At 39.1% G+C, this 23,285-nt stretch overlaps 1 protein-coding gene across 3 annotated transcripts in view; it reads right to left on the bottom strand.

Moving 5' to 3' along the window:
* Positions 1 to 382: 382 nt before the first annotated feature.
* The window catches only part of MACROD2 (mono-ADP ribosylhydrolase 2), a 1,916,992-nt gene continuing 1,894,089 nt past the window's right edge, over positions 383 to 23,285 (bottom strand). For all 3 annotated transcript variants that reach the window (XM_080814553.1, XM_080814554.1, XM_080814555.1), the window contains 3 exons: positions 9,003 to 9,080; positions 5,646 to 5,714; positions 383 to 600 (listed from right to left, as the gene is read on the bottom strand). In XM_080814553.1, the coding sequence (XP_080670679.1) occupies positions 5,653 to 5,714; positions 9,003 to 9,080 (140 nt within the window). In that variant the 3' untranslated portion in view covers positions 383 to 600; positions 5,646 to 5,652. The remainder of the gene's footprint in view (positions 601 to 5,645; positions 5,715 to 9,002; positions 9,081 to 23,285) is intronic.

Genomic DNA, 23,285 nt, shown 5'->3' with positions numbered 1-23,285 from the left:
GTCCTGACCTTTTTCCAAGTGATTTCTTAGCATTTTGCCCATTTTCTCTTCTGCCTCCTTTATCTGTGGATTATACTGATCTTGGGCTTGAGGATTCCTGAAATTTAGCCTGCAGTGTACCAACAATCATCTTCTGTCTCTTTCTTTGAAGAAACCACTGTATCGACCAGCTTTGTGACATAATCAAGAAAGCAGACAGGGACCAGGATACACCTGTGAGTGTTAAACTGTGCCACTGTGACCCTGGGAAAAGTCGCGCGAGAGAAAAAAACAGAAATTACAGGGATAGTGCCTGAAAGACGCATTGACGTGGGGCCCTTTGCCAAGTTCAAGGAAACTTTTTTTCTTTTTTCTTTTTTTTTTTTTTTGTCTTTCTTTTTTTCTGCAGGTAAACAGAACATAATGTAGCTGGAGAAATTAGAGCAAAGGATTCCCTGTCCTTCCATGGGACTTGCCCCCCCACACCCCCCTCCTCCGCAGCTTGCACTCCTGTCTTCCTACACCCACCCACCCCCCCCCCCCAAGGGCCAGGAGAGGCCTGCAATGCCTAGGACCACGATTGACTTCCATTTCTTTGTTCCTTTGCTTCATCTTGTGCCCCTGGCAAAGACAAGGAGAAACCATTTGTTAGATGAAAGATCACAGATTTCATAGATTTAACAAGGAATATCTTTTTAACACAGTCATTTAAATGTTTCGTACCCCTCAAACAAGCCTAGGAATATCTTCTCTGACTATCAAAGAGCTTTGGATATTGGAGCTGTAATTGCCGGCACAGGGTATCTTTAAAGAGCATATAAATCACATCTAATAAATGTATGCTACGTTGATGACTTGTTTCCACTGATGGGGGTGATTAACTCAACTCTTCAAAGTATTCTTTGAAACACCTAATCTTGGATCGCTGAGTCCTCCTTTCTAGGGTCCATTCACACACTCTGGTTTCCAGGACTCAACACAGGAATAATGGTGACAATTTGCATAATGCTGACCTGCAGATCCCACCACTTTGAGGTCTTATTAAGTCTCTGCTGTGTTCCCCACTTGGGAGAAGACACTGTGTCTTAGATAGTCTTTATCCTTTTAGATTTTAGAAGATGTGGTTTAATCCACATAGAAGGAAATGCATAGATCTTAAGCCTACTACCTCAGTCTGTATGAACAAAGGCATTCATTTAACACACACCACTATCAAGATATAAAACATTGCCATTACCTCAAAAGTTCACTTTCCAACTATTTGCTCCTGCTGGAACCAGCAACTGATCTGATTTCTATCACCATAAATTACTATGTGTCTATCTAGAAGAACTGAAGCAGATGATCTCTGAGTTAATTTTCTCTCTGGTGTTCCTATTAATCTTTAAAGTACTCTTTGAGGTGTGTGTGTGTCTATTTAAAATAGACAAAAGTAAATGAGAAGAAAAAAAATCCTACATACTCCCTCCATTGATGATAACTTCTGCAGTTAATATTATGGAATATTTCTTTATGGTATTTTTCTGAATCTCTTATACATAGATATACAATTATAAATTTTAATTTTAAAAATGAAAATTGCAAACATAAAGAAACCTAGAAACAGTATAACATACCTAGAATATATTCCCTTTCCAGATTTAATAGGTGCTAATATTTTTCAAATTTCCTTGCGATCTTTATTTTACTTTTCAAAAATAAAAGACTATAGGTAAATTAAAGTATTTACAGATAAATTAATTTAATTTATTGATAGAGTAAAACTATTTCTCTTTCTTCCCAGAGATTACCAAACCCTGATAAGTGTGGATCATCTTGCATGTTTTTATATTTTTATATAAATATATATTCACAAATAACACTCATAATAGAAAGTATTTAGTATTACTTTGTGTATTATAAAAAGCACATAAGTAGTAATTTTGTTTTACCCTGTTTTTAGCCACCCACTAATTATTATTATAAATTTTATAATCAAAATATATTTTGATTTGCCTTTGTGTTTACCATTTTCCTTGGCTTACAGTTGTTTCCTGCACCTTACCACTTTCCTCTGGATTCAGTTTTCTTCTTACTATTATGGATCCTTTAGTAGCTTTTAAAGAAAGGGTATGTGAAGAGCAAACTTTTCTTTTTTTCCTGAAAAATGGCAGTTATTATCTTCTTAAATGATAGTGAAACTTTACTATAGAACTCTATACTGACAATTGTTTTTATTCATGTTTTGAAGACTCAGAATTTTTCCACTGTCTCCTGAACTAAATTCTAGATGTTGGGAAGTCTGCTGTCTATGCCATACTTATTTCTTTGTAGGTTAACTCTCCTTTTCCTTTAATTGTTTTACCTTTTTTTTTTTTTTTCTTATTCTCTCTAGTATACTGCAATGCCCGTGTTGGGTTTATTTTAAACATGTCTGTCTTGTGACTTATTATTCTTCTTTTAACTTAAAAACTCATGGACTTCTATCAATTTCTGATAAATTCTCAGAAATTATCTTTCAAATACTATCTACTATCTCCTTTTAGAATGCATACTGAAGACAATTACATTGATCATTCTCCTTCCTGCCCTCATGTCTCCTCATGTGTCATTCATATCACTACATGTTTATTGGCTTTTTTCAAATTGTTCTTAATTTTTCATAGTGTTACCCTTTTCTTACAGTTTTATATGTGCTTTTTATCTTTATTTGCTTTTAAATGTACTTATTCTATAAAATCTTCAGAATTTTCTACTCTCTCGTTTTCATAATGCTAATCATCATGTCATTTCACCCATTGATTTTCACTTATGGTAGGTCACTTCATCATATGTTTTTGTAAGTCTTAAAATTGTGAATTCATCTTCAGAGAATTTTTTTTCTTCCATGGGAATTCCAAGTGATAGGTTTACTTTTCCATTTGTTATCTATAGCAGGAATGATACTGGTCTCTAATCAACTATTAAATATACAGTCTGTGTATTGCTGTCTGACTGTGGGTGGCATAAGTTTGCATATCAAATTCATGGTACATTTGTGTTTTCTACCTGTCATAGGAGCCTTCTTCCTTCCCCTCACTGCACTCTGGGCAATAGAAGTCTCCTTGTTAACATCTTCAGCTGGGAATCCCAGACTTATCTATGTAAATGTATCAGTTTTCATATCTCCCCTTGAATGGCTCTAGGTCCCAGGTGGGCATTAGAATGCAAGGATCTAGCCATAGGGCTTATCTCTGCCTCCAGGACCAATCAGCAGCCCTTAGGGTTACTGAATGTTCAACTCACTATACTACTGCTTTGGCTTTCAAATTCTTCTTTATTTCTGGCACCTTTGCTTTCATGTCAGTTGAGCTGTGTATTTAAACATTTCTTTGTTATAATTTATCTCTCATTTCTAAACATTTATATTGGGAGATGTTCTGCAAAACCCTACCTTTCCAGTTACCTGTTGCTACATCACAAACTATCCCAAAACTTAGTGGCTGAAAACAAAATGGTTTATCATTTTTCATATTCCTGTAGCCTTGGAGTTAGCTGGGCAGTTTATCTGCTCCAGGTGGTATCCACTGAGGCCAAAACACCTGAAATGGCCTCTCAGTTTCCAGAATCTCTCTCCATAGAGCTTTCCTCATTCTATAGTAGAGGTGAGCTTCTTACAGGATGGTTGGACTCCAAAAGCAAGCATTCTGAGAATGTAAAAATGGAAGTTACAAAGTGTCTTAAAGTGTACCTTCGTAACCGCCACACTTGGACTGCCATGTTTCTCTAGACCCATGTTTCTCTAAACTACCTTCACATGATGTCAGATACTTGTTGAGAAATTAATTTTACATTTGTAGAGTGTTCTGCTGACTCGCTGAGTCATTCCCTTTTGTCATTTATGATTACTGATTTTTTACAATTATAAATTATACAACACTAAATTTTCTTGCATTATATCTTGGAACTTTGTAATTCTAATTTGTTTTCATTGTATTTCTTTAATTTCCTTTAAGGTGTGATGCACAGAACTAAAGGTTCCTTCTTTTGAACTACCACATAACCTCTACAAATTCTGCTGTGTAAATATTTCTCTGGGAATCACTAAAGTTCCTTGGGTTATACTGTTGTCTGTAACAACTTGGTCACTACAACTCACTATTGTTTAGGGAGCAGTATGGTGTCAGCAAATAATTTTGTCCTGGGAGTGTTTGAATTTCCATTGATCATCCAAGTGACCCTGTGCAAGTCATTTCTCCTTCCTGGAATTGAGTTTCCTCAAACTAATCTTGAACTTTTAAGTTTTGACAACATATTCATTTGGGTAAAGGTATTCGTGTTTATGGTCAAGGAAAATACTTTAACAATAACCAAGGAAATATTTACCTGGGTACTTTATCTAGATACTGATCACACAGGAAAATCATAGTACCTGTCAGAAAAATTCTAGACAAGAAGTCTATAGTTTGTTGGCAACAAAGGGCAGAAGGTAAGGTAACACTGAGAAACTTGCATTTAAATTGTTCAGGTTTAGTCTCACTTCATTACTTTTTAATGGAAAATTTTCTACCATATCGTTTCTGCAGCTTAGCAGGATAATTCTAAATACGTGAACAAGGTTTAGGAAAAAAAAAAAAAAAAAGAAATGTTTATAAGACCGTATTTGTATGAGTTTTATTTCTTTTAGCAGTCCTATGTTATATGTGTGTTGCACAAATGCTCTTATATTTGTTTTAAATGATGTTCAAGACTATGATGGGAAGGACAGTTGTTTACTTTCATATATTCTCAAACTTTGTTCTGCTGTGATGCTGGAACTCAAGAGTCTAGTGCAACATGGCCTTCTGGGTGAGTACAGAGACCTACCACAAAGATGGAGGGAGTACAAGAAGGTCCTGAGAGGCAATGGTGCTAGCACAACTGTGTTTTACACTGGATGACCCACCATTGATGTGGTGCGTCCCAGTTAGGATGTTTCCCAGTTATTTTCAGCTAAGAATCAAAATAGTGAGCTTGACTTCTCTAATGCTTTTTACCAGCCCTCAAGATATGGAAAGGGGTTATAGACTATTCCTCATTTTAGATAAATTTCAGTCTCTGCTAAGAGATTTAGAATGTTGGTTTGGAAAAACTCTTAAACATGATCTGACCCCAGCCTATGATTTTCTTGGGGAGTTCCCTAAGGCTCATTTAACTCAACAAACCCTGTTCAGACACACTAGGTCCACAGGTTGTGGTGTGACAGCATAGGACACAAGTCAGGCTTCTTTCTGCCTCAACACACCAAGTGCCTTTCCACATTCTCTAGGGTAGAGATTTAAAAACAGATATACTAAACAACACAGCAGGTAGCTTCTAGAAAAGCAATGCTTCAGAATCAGCTTGTGGTTGCTGAAATAATTTCATCCCTCCAGGAGGCCAGGAGGTTAGATGGATGGAAACATTTTTCTCCTGTTGTCAAAACTCAGAAAACCAGGGAAATGCACATCTGAATATGCTGTGGCTTATCTTTTCCCCTCAAAGGATGGTAGGCTTCTTGGGGTTATCTTGGCTCCTTCCACTGTGTCATTTGGTATAAGGATTTTTAAAGTTTAGCTCGAGCCACACTGTGGGACTTGGCAGAACTGAGGGAAATCCAATATGCCATTTACAAACACTTCCCATGGCTGGTTTAATCAATTGAAAATCCCACTACAAGGGCAACTTACCTATTAGTTAATCTTCTTGCTGACTCTCTGTTGGGTCATTTACACTGTCAACCTGACTATTCATTTCAACTGTAACCAGAAAGGAAAACAAAAAAAGGTTAGGTCTTTATTAAACCCAAATCTCTTGAACACATTAAAATGGTCTGTGAGTTGTTACATTACTGATCTCTTATCTTATACTTCGTTTCAGTTCATTTTCATTCATTCAAGATTTGGGGAATAAGTCTTGTAGATTTTTACCGGCAGGGGCCAAGGAGGGCAGGATTACTTCTTAATGAACTGTAGAAGCTGAATTCTTTTATACCAGATTTTTGGGTGGGCATTTTGGGTGTATTGATTACCATCCTGAAGTAAATCCAAAGGCCTTAGTAGATGTTTAAGAAAATAACAAGAAAACAAAGCAAAACAGATTGTTGACATGTAGAGAGGTAAGCAGCTCTCTCTGAAATGGCAACATCGGTTGGCCTGTTTGGTTTGCTAGGTTTTCAAATCTGAATTTCAAAACAGATTCTCTAAACTTGCCAATGGACTCAGCAGCAGTGGATGCCGTGTGATAGAAAAACAAAACATCTAACTGGATCACACCATGATGATAAAACATGTGCTTTTACTTTAACTGTGTGCATTGGTCTATGCGAGCATTTGCATAAAAATAGAATGCATAATTAATGTCCTTGTCCAGAAGTATTCCAGAGCAGGCATAGCAGTCACTCTGGAAATTTTCAAGGGTCAGTAAGTTCAATTAGATGGATATTTTAGAAGCATCAAAGCACATATTATAAATGGAGAGACAATATACAAATGGAACAATGGTCAGACCATATATAACAATATAACTTAAGAAAAACCTTTGTGGCTACCATCCTGGGCAACCCGACCACATCCTCTGTAGCAATCAGCTTAGGATGGTCAGGACTTGGACAATGTCTGCTGGCTTCACTAGAGTTTGCCCTGTGATTCCAACGTGGGACCAAACAGGGAAAGCTGGATATATTCCCAAACTGGTCTCCCACTTCTAGTTTGCTCAAATCCAGCTTTCCCATGCCAGCAACCTTGAGTCGGAGGGTGCTTGAAGCCATGTCTTAACTATAAAGGTTTCCCACTTCCCTGCCTGCATTTGCGCCCACCAACACAAGGGATAATGGCCGTCGCCCTGGCTATCGTACCTGAATAAGTAACCTCTGTTCTTGTTCGGATAGTCTTCATTTATGTGCACAGAATCAACAATCCAAAGCTCTTTTTCTCAAACAGGAAAAATTGATTAAAGGAAAATAGTGGCAGATGCTGGTTTTCACACTCCAAAGAGGCTTGAAAGAGGGAGTGACATTGAAGGGCATGCCACCCAACTCTTTCTGAGGGAGGAAGGTTTTAAAAGCAGGTCTCCGTTCCACCTGCAAACTATCCTGGGTTTCTGATGATGTGTGAGCTTTTTCTAAACCCCAGGTGTAAACTGGCCAGATGCAGCAATGCTACCTGTATAAGGAGAATAATGCATGTGCTTTCCAGCCTGGTCTACGAAATTACTGAAAGGTCACCCATCTCAGTGAGGGAGCCTGCAGAATCAGATATAGGAGAACATTCCTTCTCTGTTTCTTCTTCCAACCAAGGGTCACTCATTCCAAAACCTATTAATAAATAGCATCCCATGATCAAATAAGTTTGGGAAAAGCAATGGTAAACCATGTTGATAAATTTCTTCACAGCTGAGCTGTCTGAGAGCCTGTAATATATATGGAGAATCTCAAAGAGAGGACTAAATCTTAGTATTTTCCATGTTTCTTTCCCTTTTACTCAATGAGCATCATATGGGCCTGTCATTCTTCAGAACATGTTTTGTAGAGAACTAGTTAAGAACCAGGTTCATTCTGGTTTCAGAATGAAACCTGCGGCAGGTTTCATTCAACTGAGCATGACTAACATGTGGTAGCCTTTAATGGATCTGAGGTTGAAAAACATTATTCTTCTAGGTAATGCAACCCATGAGTTAAAAAAAAAAAATCGGTTTGTATGGAAGGGCTTATGATTAAGGGAGGAAATTCAGGTGATGAGAAGCTTATAGCAGGGTGGAATACCTAGTACAGCAAACTCTATTTAAAACCACCAAGTAGGGGCACATGGGTGGCTCAGTGGGTTAAAGCCTCTGCCTTCGGCTCAGGTCATGATTCCAGGGTCCTGGGATTGAGCCCCACATTGGGCTCTCTGCTCAGCAGGGAGCCTGCTTCCTCCTCTATCTCTGCCTGCCTCTCTGCCTACTTGTGATCTTTGTCTGTCACACAAATAAATAAAATCTTAAAAAAAAAAAAAAAAAACAACCACCAAGTAAATTCACCAAGTAGCTTTTACCAGTTGAAATTTTCCCAAGGTCATTATTAATTCAAAGTAATTAGCTTTTTTTCCTTTGGCTAAAATGAACCAAACAGCAAGGCATATATGAACAGTTGTTAACCAACCAATTTTAGTTCTCTTGAGCTTTGGGGGCTAGTAGAATCAAATTTTTACTAAATCATATATTCACAAATAATTGTTTTTAATTTATTTTTAAAGATTTTATTTATTTATTAGACAGAGATCACAAGTAGGCAGAGAGGCAGGCAGAGAGGGAGGGGAAAGCAGGCTCCCCACTGAACAGAGAGCCCAATGCGGGGCTCGATCCCAGGACCCTGGAATCATGACCTGAGCCGAAGGCAGAGGCCTAACCCACTGAGCCACCCAGGCACCCCAATAATTGTTTTTTTAAACCAAGTAATATTTCCAAGCATTCCCAGAATCATTATACGGGGTGGGGGCGGTATATTAATATTTCTCAGGCTCAGAGTATTCAGGTACCTTCAAAATGAGATGTGAATAAAGACAATTTTGTAAACTGATTTCTAAGGTGATTTTAAAGATCCACTGTGTTTTTGGCCAAGCCATCTGAAGTGATATAGTGAGGTTAAATGATGAAGGTCCAAGATGACCTTAGCCCAAACTCAAGTCAGGGCTCTCCTGAATGTTTCCCGGAGTCCCTATAGAGCAGGGATAACTTTGGGCAAGTGCTTTTTGCGAAGTAAGAGATACTCCCATCAAGTTCACCAGCTGGACTTCAGTCTAGTTTACCCTTGGTATTACCCACTATGGCCTCTGTATTATGAGCTGTGATTAACAACTGAGGCACATAGTGTTATAAAACAGCTAGCATCAGTTTTTTTAAAGGCTGCCAATTTTATTAGTTCCTAGGAGAACATGGTTTTTGAACTTTACCTTGTTCTAACTGAATATGTTGCTTCATAGAATAGATAGCTCCTTTAATCCTAGATTACACACAGAAAATGTGTCAGATTTGTAGTTTGCATGAGCTCAAATAGCTCAGAACTTTACCATCGGGACTTGGAGAGTTTTCTGTGTAGCCAGACCCTTCGCTTTGCACAGGAACTCTAGGTGTGTCCTCGCCTTGAGCTGAAAGAAAGAAGATAGTCCTTGATTAATAGAGAATTAGAACAGCCTGACTGCCAATTGTTCTGTCACCCTCCATTGCCCTCTTAAATTTAAAAATACTCCTGGGATTCAACTTCTTTTGCAGAAAAGGTTAAGGGAGGAAACAGTGGGTTGAGTTGCCTGAATTCTTTAGCGCTGTCATCTAAATTCTCTTTAATTTGTGAGATAATCGCATACATACATACACAATTTCTCAAATTAAAAATCTGGTAGCATGAAAGCAGGAAACTTGGTTTAATCAGAACAACCTACAATTTAAATTTAGGGAAATGTGTGTGTGTGTGTGTACGTGTGCATGTGGATGTGCGTGTGTGGATGTGTGTGTGTGTGTAAGTTTATGTAGCTTAACCTTTGAAGAGAAAAGGGAGAAAAGAAAACCTGTTTTGCCTTAGGCATGCCTAAAAGCTGAAAGATTTATCTTCCCGGCAGTGAGGTTTTTTTTGTTCAAACACAAAATGAACGGCTTAGATGCCTTCCTAGGAGACATTCTCAGATGCTGCCATTTTTAATTGCTGAGAATCACGTCTTCATTAATTTCTGTTGTGATTGATCTCTATTTTGTACAGTGTGTCATCCATTTGCTGTGGCTGAAGCTATAGAACATGCTTAAATGTAGTAGTAAGTGGGTTGTTTTTTCTTATTGTGAGAAATTTTCCTGATAGCCTAAAGGACGACAATATCTTCCATCTTAGTTAAATACCTATTAGGATTTCACAACTTGAAGGCCAGGGGCATTTAGAAATATAGATACAGGTAAAGGTCTGGCAATCTATAATTTCAAAATTGATATTATTTCTATACTTTTTTAAAGCATAAGGTTGGGTGCATTTTCATTTCGTGAGTACGTATTGAGCTCAGAGTATGTTAAACTTGGTGTGCCTGTTGGTAAGTAAGAAGCAGGGATGGTAAAGTTCCAGTTTATAATCTCTTCAAAGGAAGGGATCCTCAAAGATAGATCTTGCCCTCTGATAATGATGTACTGAAGCTGACAGTCATGAAGTCTGACTCAAAGATGACCAATCTCTGAACCCTGGTGGATGGATGGTAGGAAGGTCAGTACTTGAAGACATATAAAACAAGCAGAGTGGAGGGAAGTGAAGAAAGCCACTTTAGATTTGAAGCCTGAAGGGCAGGGCCATATAAGTGGAGATGCCAAACAAGCTTTTGCATCCAATCCTGAGGAAGCGAACTGTGAACAGGCATGTGGGTATTTGCGAAATATCAATGTAGAAGTAACATTGATGAAATGAAGGTAGATGAGAGAAATCAGGAAAAGGATAACAGAAGAAAAGAAATGACCAATAGATCCCAAGCCTTCAAGTGAAAGTAACTGTGCCCATAAGTTGTTTTCTTTAGTTACTGAGGATGAAGTTGGGAAAGGGAAAGAAAACTTGAACCTCCCAACTGGACTTAAAACCATATCATATTCTTTCTCACTGTACTAATTCTAAAAAGTGGACCATTTTCAATTTCTCATCAACACATTTCTCTAGGCACAATTACAGAAGAAATCATTGATGGATTTCTTTAAGGCTTGGAGCAGGAAATCTTGGTTAATTATGCTTCAAAACAGAATTGGGGAGAAATGGAAATATTTGATTTCATATAAACATAATACATTTTTGGATGGAAAAAATACCATAAGAAATGTTTAGAAGAAAAATACTATAAATTGAAGGAAAATTCTTATACCTTTTACTATAGAGAAAGGGTTAATATCTTTAAAGTACTTCTAAAAATACAGATTAAGATCAAAAACTGGGTAGAAAGTTGAGCAAGAAATTTTTTTTTTAAGATTTTATTTATTTACTTGACAGAGAGAGAGAGATCATAAGCAGGCAGAGCAGCAGGCAGAGAGAGGGAGAAGCAGGCTCCCCGCCAAGCAGAGAGCCTGATGTGGGGCTCAATCCCAGGACCCTGAGATCATGACCCAAGCCAAAGTCAGAGGCTTAAACCACTGAGCCACCCAGGTGCCCCTGAGCAAGAAATTTAACAGACAGTTCATTTAAAAAAAATGGCCTGTAATCACATGAAAGATGATTCACTTTGCTCATAATGAAAGAAATGCAAATTGAAATTATACTGAGAAAGGGATTTCAGCCTAAGATGAATTATCATGATGTAGACTAACCCTCCTACCAGTAATCGTTAGGAACACTGGAGAGGTTATTTAAGAAACTATTTTCACTCAGTAAAGAGCCATCAATTCACACAAGCTCGAGGAGGTATAACATGGTGAGTCTGACATTCCACATGTGCCAACAAGTTGAACAGAGCCTCCAGAGGTCTTATGAGGCCTGGGGGGGTGGGGTGGGGCAAAACTTGGAGATCAGGGCTAGCCAAGGAAGAGGTGCCTAGAAAAGTACTCAAGTCTTCTGTGGGGCACCTGAAGGGTTATATTCTGGAGGCAAGGATGAACCTGATATAGACCAGCTCTGAAGTCCTGAAGTCCAACTTTTAATGAATTCAATTCCTGATTATATAGTAGTGCTCTGCTCACTCTTACTGGCCTGTCAGAAGCAAAAATAAATCCTTCCCCAAATGAGATAAAACCACCCAGAGCCTCAAGCTGTCTCTATAATTATTCACACACAGTGTCCAGCATTCAATAAAAAATTACCTGGCATTCCAGAAGAACAAGAGCAAATCATTGAAATCCAAGAGAATAAGACAACATGTAGAGATAAGTTAGAGATCTGGATATCATAGAGATAATTTAAAAATAGTAATTAGTATATTTAAGAATTAAATGCCAATTTGGAGAATATCCATGGCAAAGGAGTTTATCAGATAACTAGGCACTATTTAAAATGTCAGATGTAAATTCCAGAACTGGGAAATATATATAATTGAAGTGATTCATTTAGTAGGTGCATTTGGCAGCCATTAGACACAGCCAAAGAAGGGATTAGTAAACTGAAAGCTAGATTAGAAGAAACTATAAAATACATAACGAAAAATATAGAAAAGAGTTAGTAGACATATGAGATAGGGTCTATCCAGTGTGTAATGTGGCAAAAGCAATATTTAAGATATAATGAATAATTTCCCCCAATTAATGGGATATCAAACCACTGTCTTAAAAGTGCTCTGATCTCCAAGAAAAATTAATGCAAAGCAAGTATCATACAGTCCAGTTGTTCAAAAACTGCTGAAAGCCAAGGTTAAAAAGTAAGATAAAATTATCTAGCATACATCAAAATAGCAATGACAGGACTTCCAGATGCCTTCTCAGCAAAAATAATGGAAGGTAGAAACAAAGAAATGGCATCTTCAAAGTGCTAAAATCATCAGTGCAAAATTTCATACCAAACAAAAGTGTCTTTCAAATTTGAATTTGAAATAAAATTTCAGGGAAAAAGAATCATAATTTGTTCAGGGACAAAAACAGTAGACCTACACTGCCTACACTGAAGGAATAGTTTTCACCATACTCAAAAATCAATTTCAGGTAGATTTTAGAACTAAGTGTGAAAGGTAACTTGGAAAAAGACCTTCACATCATTAGGCAAAAATTTCTTACACAGGAAAAACAAAACAATAACCCTCAGGGAAAAGACTAATATGACAATCTGGACAATACTAAAATTAACATTAATTTATGGAAACACACCATTAAGAAAGTAAAAATAAAACAGAGTGGAAGAAGCTATTTGTAATATATATTACTGATTCCTGTACTGAATAAAAAGAAATAAATAGACAAAATAACAGGAGAGACAGGGACCCCAATAGAAAATGGGCAAGACATAAACACATATGTCATAAGAGGATATTCTGTTAGTCACTTAATTTTTTTAATGACTTTTGCCAAATCTCAGTATTTAGAAGCCTTGGCTTTTTCACTACTAAAATGACTACAGAATGTTCTAACTCCTTGTCTAACTTATAATATGTTCTAACTCCTTGTTTGACTCTCTGAGACACCATCAGAACTAATTAACACATAACAGTATTGTTATTATTTTTTAAGATTTTATTTATTCGACAGAGAAAGAGAGAGAGAGAGGGAACACAAGCAGGGGGAGAGGAAGAGGGAGAAGCAGGCTTCCTGCTGAACAGGGAGCCCCTATGCGGGGCTGGATCCAAGGACCTGGGATCATGACCTGAGCCAAAGACAGATGCTTAATGATGAGCCACCCAAGCGCCTCATTATTATTATTATTATTTTTATAAGAAATGATTACTCTGAAAGGGAAATTTATTGACCTGACACTATACATTGCTTCCCTGACTTTCCCTTCAGGGTTGTTGTTTGTAGTGGGATTTAAAGGTACCTGTGGCCGATTCTTCCGTGAAATATCTTTCAAGGTCATTACTATCAATGATAATAACCCTTTGGTGTTATTATGGAGAAACCCCTGTGGCATCATGGATAACTTTTTATCTAATAGGCAGGATGCTAGTCAATTAAACAATGCTCAATGGAAATGAAGACACAGAACACTTTTAAGACCTGGGTGAGAGACAGAGGAAGAAGTTGAAGAAAGCAAAACCCAAAAGGCAGATCAAAAAATAGTGAACATAAGTTTTGTCTTTCCAATCTTATTATTTTGTAATACAAAACATTCATATGAGAAATCTCAGGTTATGTCACCATATTGGCACAGATTAGCATGAGATCCATGACACAGGGAGATAAAAACAGAAATCAAAGTTGTAGCTCTATATATTGCAGCATTCCAGGAGCAGAGAGAGGCATCATCTGTCAGATCTGTTTCCAAACACTCTAGAGGGTATGTTTCATAGACATTATTAATTTATTTAATATCATGAGTATGCAGGATATGTGCATGTGGTATGAATATATGACTGTGTGCAGTGAGTGGTGTGTGTGTGTGTGTGTGTGTGTGTGTGATGTATTTGGGAAGAAGGAGAGGAATGACAGACATTTGTTACTCTGACGTGTGTGATGTGGAACTGGTATTATCCTATCAGCTTTTACCCTCCTGGGCAATGCAACTGAGTGCCCCAGAGAAATGAGTCCATTTCATATAGACAACAGAATCTGATCAAAGCAAAAATTGCCTCTACAGCTTGTTTACTCCAGTTTGCCCATCCCTCCCCCTACTTTGATTGCTACGGCTTAGAACACAAACAAGAGATACATTTCAGGGCTCCTAGCAGGAGATGAAAGATGCTAAAATAGAAAGTGTCTGGGACATTCAGTACCTTTTTCATTTTCAATTACCAAAAGCAACTGTCCTCCTCAAAGCCTTGATTATGGTAACCTTTTGTAGGTCAGTTGTATTACATAAAAAGTAATAAATTAAGCAGGACTCATCATAAAGAAAAGATACTCAGATGCTCATAGAATGCAGTTAACCAGATTTTTAATACATAAACATAGAGAGATGTTGGAGGGTCCTTCAACTTTTTCTTTTGAGATTTGTGTTAACAATAAACTCCATGCAACAAACAGAATGACTCTAAGAAATAATTATTTCTTAGAGTATAATGACTCTAAGAAATAATTATTTCTTAGAGTATATAGTTTCATAGGTGTCATGATAGCCATAGAGAGAGCTGGGCCTGTCTGGATTTAAAGTGATTGGTAATGACCCAAATTAAGGTGGTATTCTTGAACTGTCTTGACAACGTTTGCCTTATTTATCTTCCAACCTCACAATTAATGTGGTGGATTAGATAATTATTCAGAAATGTTCACTTCCCATCCTTTACCATCATGGAAGTCTATGTCACTGTCCCTTGATATTGGACTTGGCCATGGAATTTGTTTTGGCCATTTGGATACTTGAAATACATTTGTACAGTTGGGGTTGACTTCTCATGCTCCTGCCTTTTACCCTAAGATCAACATGCTTTAGGGAGCAGTTGATCCAAGGAGAGTATGACCTGGGTTTAACTCAGCCTGACTTCCTTCCTAACCCACACTAAATGTAGTTGATTCTCATATCCATGAACAGAAGATAGATGATTATTGTTCTAAGCCCATGAGATTGAAGATGGCTTGCTATGCATTATTGTGGTGATAGTTGCCATTCTTAATAATACATTTTAATCGACTCAGTCCTGACATTGCTTCTTAATTTTGTCCCATAGCAATCATAACTATAAAGTTATGAGCTTGATTTAGGCCTAGTTTTTCTTGAACACATACTAATACTTTAATTTATTAATGTTAATTAAATTAATTAATTTGTTAAAGACATGTTCTTGGGGTATTTCTGTATTGATTTTTTTGGAACATGGCCTGCCCATTAGATCATTCCCTTCACTTTAGGGAGTTTTCTCTTCTATATCTTGACTTCTAAATTTCAGGGACACCAACTGTTCCCACATAGAGCAATTTATTCCCTCTCTCTTCTATATATATCATTTTTTCTCGAATTGTTTTAGAGTTTCTGTGTTCTTTTTCACTGTGATCATCTCAAGCCTTTTTTCTTTGTCAGTAACTTGGTCTTTGCTGTTTTTAATTGATTTATTTTGCTAACGGTTGAAAAATGTGTCTCCTTCATGCTTACATTTGAGATCATTATGCCATTTTATCACCTTAACTTCAAGATCTTTAATGTTCTTTTGAAATTCTTTTATAGCTATTATAAGGACTTTTTCTCTTTGTCTGGAGTTGTGTTTTCTTCCACAATAACTTCTTCATCTGTGTTTTGCTGGCTTGCATGCTTACTGGCTTCCTTCCTTCCTTTCTCTTCTCTGTCATGGCTTCTAGTGCTTGTAGGGTGAGATGTGTGACATATTCATTAGCATGCTTCTTCTTTAGCAAAGTATCTGCGGCCCGTTGGTCCTTCAGGAGCTACACAGGAGAGTGTTTTCTTTTGAGGACTTTCTTTAAGAGGGGTAAAGTAGCCAGAGCTATGTACCACATTATTTGTTCCAGATTTCTCAAGTGAGAGTGAGTGAGTGAGAGAGAGAGACAGACAGACCGTCCTGGAGCTTCTCTATTCTCCTTTGCTGTTTCTATTTGTTTGTTTTGTTTTGTTTTTGTTGTTGTTGTTGTTGTTGTTTTTGTCTCAGCCTCCCAGACTGGGGAATAAACTCCACAAGAACGCTACACAGACTCCTGGGGTAGAGAGGGCAAGTCCTTCCTCATGGAGGTGTCACTGGGGGCTCTCAAACTCCTCTTCCCTTGCTTCTTGCACACTCAGAAGATTTTACCTTTTTTTTTTTTTTTTTTTAAAGATTTCATCTATTTACTTGAGAGAGAGAAAAAGAGCACTGAGAAGGGGAGAGAGAGGGGCAGAAGGAGAAAGGGAAGTAGATTCCTCCCTGATTGTGGGGGGAGGAGGGTCTATGTGGGGCTGGATTCCAGGACCCTGAGATCACTACCAGAGTCAGTCAGATGCTTAACCAACTGAGCCACCCAGGTGCCCCAGAGATCTTGCCTTACTGATTTTCTCTTTTGTCTTCTATTTGGTGAAATTCCTGGTTTTTACTAGAGGTAATTAGTTCTAGGCATTTGTTACTGGTCTGCTTTTCTTCTCCCATTTTACTCCCAGCAGGAGATAATTGAAATGGAGAATTACAGAAGGGTTTTCCTGTCTCTTCAGGGAAGGGTGAAATAAAAGGTGTTCAAGGCTGACTATATACTTTTGTGGAAGTTTCCTTTGGGCTGTTCCTCTCCCAGTTGGGGACGTAAATGGTAGCTAGTAAGATCCTATTCGGGGTTATTTCTGAGCCTGGTAGATTTGGGGGGTAGGCTGGAGCAACATCAGGCTCATGCTTTCAGCATTTCTGAAAATGTACCTTTTCCGGGGTGCCTGGGTGGCTCAGTGGGTTAAAGCCTCTGCCTTCGGCTCGGGTCATGATCCCAGGGTCCTGGGATCGAGTCCCGCATCAGGCTCTCTGCTCAGCAGGGAGCCCGCTTCCTCCTCTCTCTCCTGCCTGCCTCTCTGCCTACTTGTGATCTCTGTCAAATAAATAAATAAAATCTTCAAAAAAAAAAAAAAAGAAAAAAAGAAAATGTACCTTTTCTTTTGTTGACTACCAGCCCACTCTTTTGTCTGATTACTGATTTTGTTGGTGTTCTTCCTTTGCTTATTGTATTTCTCTCCTTTCGTATTGTTATTTGGGGGAGAGTGAGGTTAGAAATCTGGCTTCACACCACCATTTTAAGCCCAAGACCAGGTGCACAGACTGCACTGACTTGTGTGGCTGAGTATTCCCTACAAGTCTCACAGACACTTAACCCTTGTCAGCATCTGGTTTTAGGCATATTTATCAAATGACAGTTCTGATTATAGACTTGATGTTATAGCCTGAAAGCTTGTTTCTCTCTAAAATCATATGTTGGGTGCTCCAATCCCCAATGTAACTGTATTTGGAGATAGGGCCTTTATGGAGATAACTATGGTTAAATAACGTTGAGGCCCTAATCTGATAGTGCTGTGGCCTTATAAGAAGAGAAAGAGAGTGAGAGAGAACGCGCTTCTGTCATGGGAGGACACAGTGAGGAGGAGGCCATCTACAGGTCGGAAAGAGAACTCCCACCAGAAATCAAATTGGCCAACACCTTGAACTTGGGACTTCCCAGCCTCTAGAACTCAAAGAAAATTAATTTCCATTATTTATACATGGTACTTTGTTGTGGCAGTATGAGAAGACTGATATGCTTTATTTCTATTTAGTTGATACTTCTTTGGGACAAAGGTATAATTAGAAAGCAGCTGTCCCCTACCTAATCTACTTTCTCCCCAAAACCTCAGTGCAAAGCTGCTACTTGACCACACTGCCTCTTTCGATCACTTGGACAAACACTGCAGATATATGCCCATGGCTCCCTCTCCAAAGTCAAATAATGAATGATTAAGCTGACAGGATCATGCAGGTGGAAAATTCACGTATTTCTACAAGATACCCTTTTCCATGGCAACATGCTTCTTCATGTATCATATATTGGGCATATTCTACTCTGATCAAAATCAGAAGCTGTCTTCAGTAGGAGATGAAAGACAGTGGCAGTAACTGGGGGGTGGGGACATAATATACACAGATTCTTCTTTTGTGTTTTACCAGATGATGTGCCTCCATATAGTCATCTGAGAATGGTCTGGAAATTCATTGGCTATTGTCCAAATAACTGCTCTACAGAAAAGCCAATATTTAGGAAGAAAAGAAAAAAAAATGTCCACCGGATATTTCAGTGCTTACCATGGGCTGGGAGACAAAATGAATGAGGCATATTGCTGCCTTCATGAAGTTCACAAGCTAGCTAAGTGAGAAAGAGAGAGAGAGAGACAGAGAGAGCATTAGAAGAGACAGAGAGCTAGAGAGACAGAGAGAGGAGAGAGGGAGTTAACTGCTTGCAAGTTAAGTGACATTATTACCAAGAATTGCAGCAGCACAAAGGAGAGAGTGATTCACCTTTTCTGAAGGGGGTAAAGAAAAATCTTGGAGGACAAGCAGATGGCATGTAAACTGGGGGCCACTGGCTGAATCAGTTTCAGATGTTCCGCACCCATACTAGGCATTTGGATGGGTAGAAATATCTCTTGTCTATAAAACATCTGAAGGACTCAGCTTTGCACATCTTCAGCCAGACTCCCTTAGGCCCATTCCTTTGGACTCTTCCTCCACCCCCCACCTGCTGCTGGCTGTGCTGCTCCCACCAATTCTGAAAACAGTTCAAGTTCCTCTGTACATGATCATGACCACTGAAGGCTTTCCAGGTATTGTCATGTTTGGCTTAACTGAGCTAGATGCTGATCATATTCTACAAGTCTGGCTTTTTCTTTCCCTTTTCCAGGGCCCAGTTAAGCATCTAATAATTCTCAGTGGGCCTCATTATGCCTTCCCCACCCCCTCCAGAGCCTGGTAGGAATGGAGACCACAAGGAGGCCCTTCTCAGCTGGGGGCTGCCAGCACTGGTCTCAGATCAGGGTCTTCCCAGCAGGAATAATACAAATTGGGTGTCTCTGAAACTCCCCCCCACACCATCACACACCGTTTGTGGCTTTTGTTTCTCTAAAGCAACCAGATAAATCTGCACACAGCAGGGTCCTCGTGAATACAGAGATACGTATTTTTTCCAAAGGAGTCTCTTGATTCTTGCACTCTAATAGGGTTTTAACTGTGTAAGAAGCCACAGTGGGGCAGCTTTGGCTTCTTCAATGGCATCTTTCATCTTCATGTGGCATCTTTCCTAAGGAAGGAACTTACTGGTGGCAATCACCAAAGCTGGATTCTCAGAAACTTCATTGTACACTTAAGGCTCCTGAAAGAAAGTGCCTCTGACAGCTTTGGTTGAAATCCTGCACAATTAAGTATATAATTCTTGAGTCAAAGAATAATTTAATCCTATGTATCCTTAATTATAGACTCCTTAATGATTTCCACTAGATTTTGCCCTTTTTGTATGTTACATTTTCCTAAATAGCACAATTTATTCTGAACATTTAATAAGACCGAGTGCATCACCTTTGTCCATGACCAAAGTACTAGAAATCTATACCCAGGAAGAAAGCTGCATCCAAGAAATAACTAGCAGATTTACAGCAGCACCAGAGGACAGTTATCAGAGGGCTCTGAACTGTAAGTAAGTATATTCAGTTCTGCTACAATAATTCCATTTCTGGTCTTGGCCCCTAACATCAATTCTTTTAGCCTCCAAAAAAAAAAAAAAAAAAAAAAAGATACAATTTTCCTTGCTAGGAAAAGTTTTTAAACATACCTGGTATTAAACCCAAGCCCATTTTTTTCCATTTAGCTTTTCTTCACAAAGTCCTATCACAGATACCTGGATCTTAATCTTTGAGTTTCTTTGGATTTAACCATTTTTATGCCTTCTGAGTGTTTATTACTATCAGCAAACACACACATACACGCATACACCCTAAAAGTCTGTCTAGGCCACATCCACTAACTATGTAACTAAATGTGTAACTGCTATTAAACTCAGTCAGAAGCCTTTTTACTAAAGAGAATTCAAAGTTACCTGTGAGAGGTCAATGTTATCTTTGTTAACCTCCTCTGTTTAGGGGCTTTTAGGCTGTAGGTCTATGCTATTTCTTGTTGTTTGAATAGGACTGCACCCCTCAAGGAATAAAAAAGATCCCTGACCATATTCCAACCCAACCAAACCCTTCCACAGATGTGGACACCGGGTCTCAGAGAAGTGGCATGGCTGCCCCAGGCCACCCAGCTACGAGGTGAGAACTAAAATTTCTCCTAACTCCACTCCTAGGCTGTTTCTAACACTTCACCCAACACTAGTGTCACTGGTGAGAGAGCTGAAATAAGACTGGAATTTGGGATGCGAATCCATCTGAAGGCAATGGACTTGAATGTCTTTCACATTCTTAAGATGGCTTGGGTGGGGGAAGGTAGCACAAACTTATTCATAATGAAGAAAATAGGTCCCCATCAGATGCCAGGGACTTCTCTGTGGTCAGTGGCAGCTGGCTCGGTAGAAATACTGGTGTGCTAAGGATCTCCCCTCCCACAGGGTCTCCACGGCTCTGGAGCATGGGTCATACTTCGCTGCCAGGTATTTTAGAGCTGAAGCTTGGTGGTTTGATTAACCTTTTAGAGATGGGCTCACTCTGTCCTCTTTAATCTGGAAAACCAGGTTTATGCCACTCTGGAACTCCTACCCTTGGGGTTAGAAGTACATGGTGGCTTGGTTTGGAATTTAGGGAAAAGATTCTAAGCATGAGCAGCATAAGGTTTCCTGGCTTCCTTGGGCACCAGAGGATCTGAGGGCCCTGGGACTAAAGGCGGTGGTCAATCAACAATGGTTGGATCTGTGATGATGTCATTCTCCAGTCTTCAGAAGTTCCCCTGGATTCATGCTGTAGCACTAGCTTCCTGGGGCTGACATCACTGGGCTGCCCAGTCCTCTTCCTGAACCCAGGGATGCTGAGCATCTTACTGGCTGGCCTATTGCTTTACAGCTTGATTAACTCCTGACAGCTGAATTTTGCTTTTGTCTTGACTGATGATCTTGACTAAGGGTTAGAATTTTGACAACCAAGAGATCCCTAGCCCCCTGGCTGCATTTTTGCCTCTTCTTTCAGACTGTCTTAGGTACTCCTTCTGTAGTTGTCAAGCTGCCTTCATCCCTGTGTGGAAACAGCAACTTTAGTGAGAGAATGGGCTTTGAGGACACCAAATAATGGGCCTTGCACCTGCTTTATCACTTGACATTTAATCTCTTGTTCTAGGAGACAATTCAGGAAACTCTTTCATAGTAGAAAAAATAACATCCAGAATTTCCCTTTCACTCAAAGAAATCTTAATCCTTTTTTTTGTTCATGTATTTTACCAAACTAGAGATCCTGTCACATAACCTCTTCAGCAGGATAACAATTCACCTTTGAGGAGGAGGCAACCCAATTTTGATTTATTGATCTCAGGCCACAATGCTTTTCTTAAAAAAAAAAAAAATGTGCAGACTAGTCTATATGTGATTGTCAAAAGCCTGAAGACCAGGCTTTTTGAAGTTAATTTCGTTCAATTTACAGAATTATATAGACTTTTTATGCTTGTAAATTTTTTTAGGAAGTCCAAAATAATGCATCAAGAAGCAGGAACATTCTCCCTGCCTTGTGGCCTCCTTTGGAAAATGGAAAGAATTATACTAAAAGCTGCTCTCCAATTTCAGATTTCTGGCTTTGTTACATTTAATCCAGTTGCTATTTTACTGATTTCAATAGGACATGGATTATTTGTGTGGTTGTAAACCTTGGAGGAGGAAAGAAGATGGGTTTTCATATTGTAGTAAGTGTGTGTCTTCCATTACAAAGAAACCTCTATTGGAAGTGTGGTGGTGGTGGTGGCCATCGTGGGTGTATGTGTGTGTGTGTGTTTGGGTAGGTGGGTGGGTGTTGGGGGAAAGCGGAGGGGTGCTCCTTAAGGTTTTATTACACAGGAAAGAAGTTGTATCTATTTTGTGGCTAAGTTGCTACTTCTGTATTTCATTGATTTGAGGACACATTTTTTTTCCCTACATTTTAACATCTGGGAAGTTGAGATGAATTGAATAATCAATGGCTCTACAATTGCTATCAACCTGGACTTGAAGCCAAGTTCAGACAGAGGATTTACATTGGCTTGTTAGTCACTGGACACATTACCAACCAGAGATCAGTTAAATTAAATTCCCTGCCTGTGGTTTCTATGAACCACACTGGGATATGGATTCAGGACACAAACCTTCAAGATTAGCACCTGTTTGTGATTCAACTTCTTAAGGGAGACTTTTTTTTTTCTTAAAACTACTTCCGTCAATGCCAAAAGTAAGACACCCAAGTCTCCTGGCTTTTTGGAGCAGTTATTGTTGGTGTTAAGGTCATCCCCCCAGGCCACTTCTGAGTTCCTCTGCTGTTGCAGGGGACACAGTAGCCCTGGGTACTTGGACAGTCCCTCCCCCACCCCCCCAAAGCATCTCTCTGCTTCTCCACTAGCAGTGCTCAGATAGCTTGTTCAGCCCAGGCATAGGACAGTCCAGAGGTCCTGTGCATACAGAAGTCTGAGTATCATTTGCTTATTACCTGCTCTTCACTAAAAAGTACTGGGGATTTAATAAGCCCAGGAGTGACCCTCAACCAATGAAGGAAGTAGCCTTCATTGGTCATTTCCAATGGATGAAGGATGAAGGATAATATTGGAAGGATAATCCCCCAGCGTTCCTATGCTTCCAGGGAGAGAGTCTGTGGTGTGCTCTGCCCAGTTCCTCAAAGGGGCCTCAGTGGGACCGAGTCCAGTTTCTCCTAGTAGTAATCTCCTCATGACCTTCCATCTCATTTCCCTACTCCTTCGCTTGTGCTTCTTAGGGACCATCCTCTAAATAAATACTCAACCCAAGGTCTGGCTCAGGATCTGCTTTTGGTGGGGGGGACATAAATTAAGGCACTCTCCCCTCTTTCTTCTTTAACCTCACCCAAGAGTGTAGCTCTTTGTTGATTTATACTGAATTCTCCCTTTGTGGATTTTTTTCTTACTCAGTGATAGTTAATGGAAGAGAATACTTATAACTGAAGGCATCTTAATTTCAATGATATATTATTAAAGAAAAATAAAAATCCATGGGATGTCCTAAACACACTGACTATGCAAAATGAGTCATTAGCTTATTCCCCCCCAACCACAGGAATCAGTATAAAGTTTTAAATAGTTATGAAATGCTCTGTCCACCCTGATTCAACTAAGCTGATTTGGCACATACATCTGTCATGCTATGGGTCTCAGGTC

This window comes from Martes martes (genome assembly GCF_963455335.1).
Source record: "Martes martes genome assembly, chromosome: 9".
NCBI lineage: Eukaryota > Metazoa > Chordata > Mammalia > Carnivora > Mustelidae > Martes > Martes martes.
The sequence above is the reverse complement of the archived record's forward strand: the minus strand, read 5'-3'. Positions and strand labels throughout refer to the sequence as shown.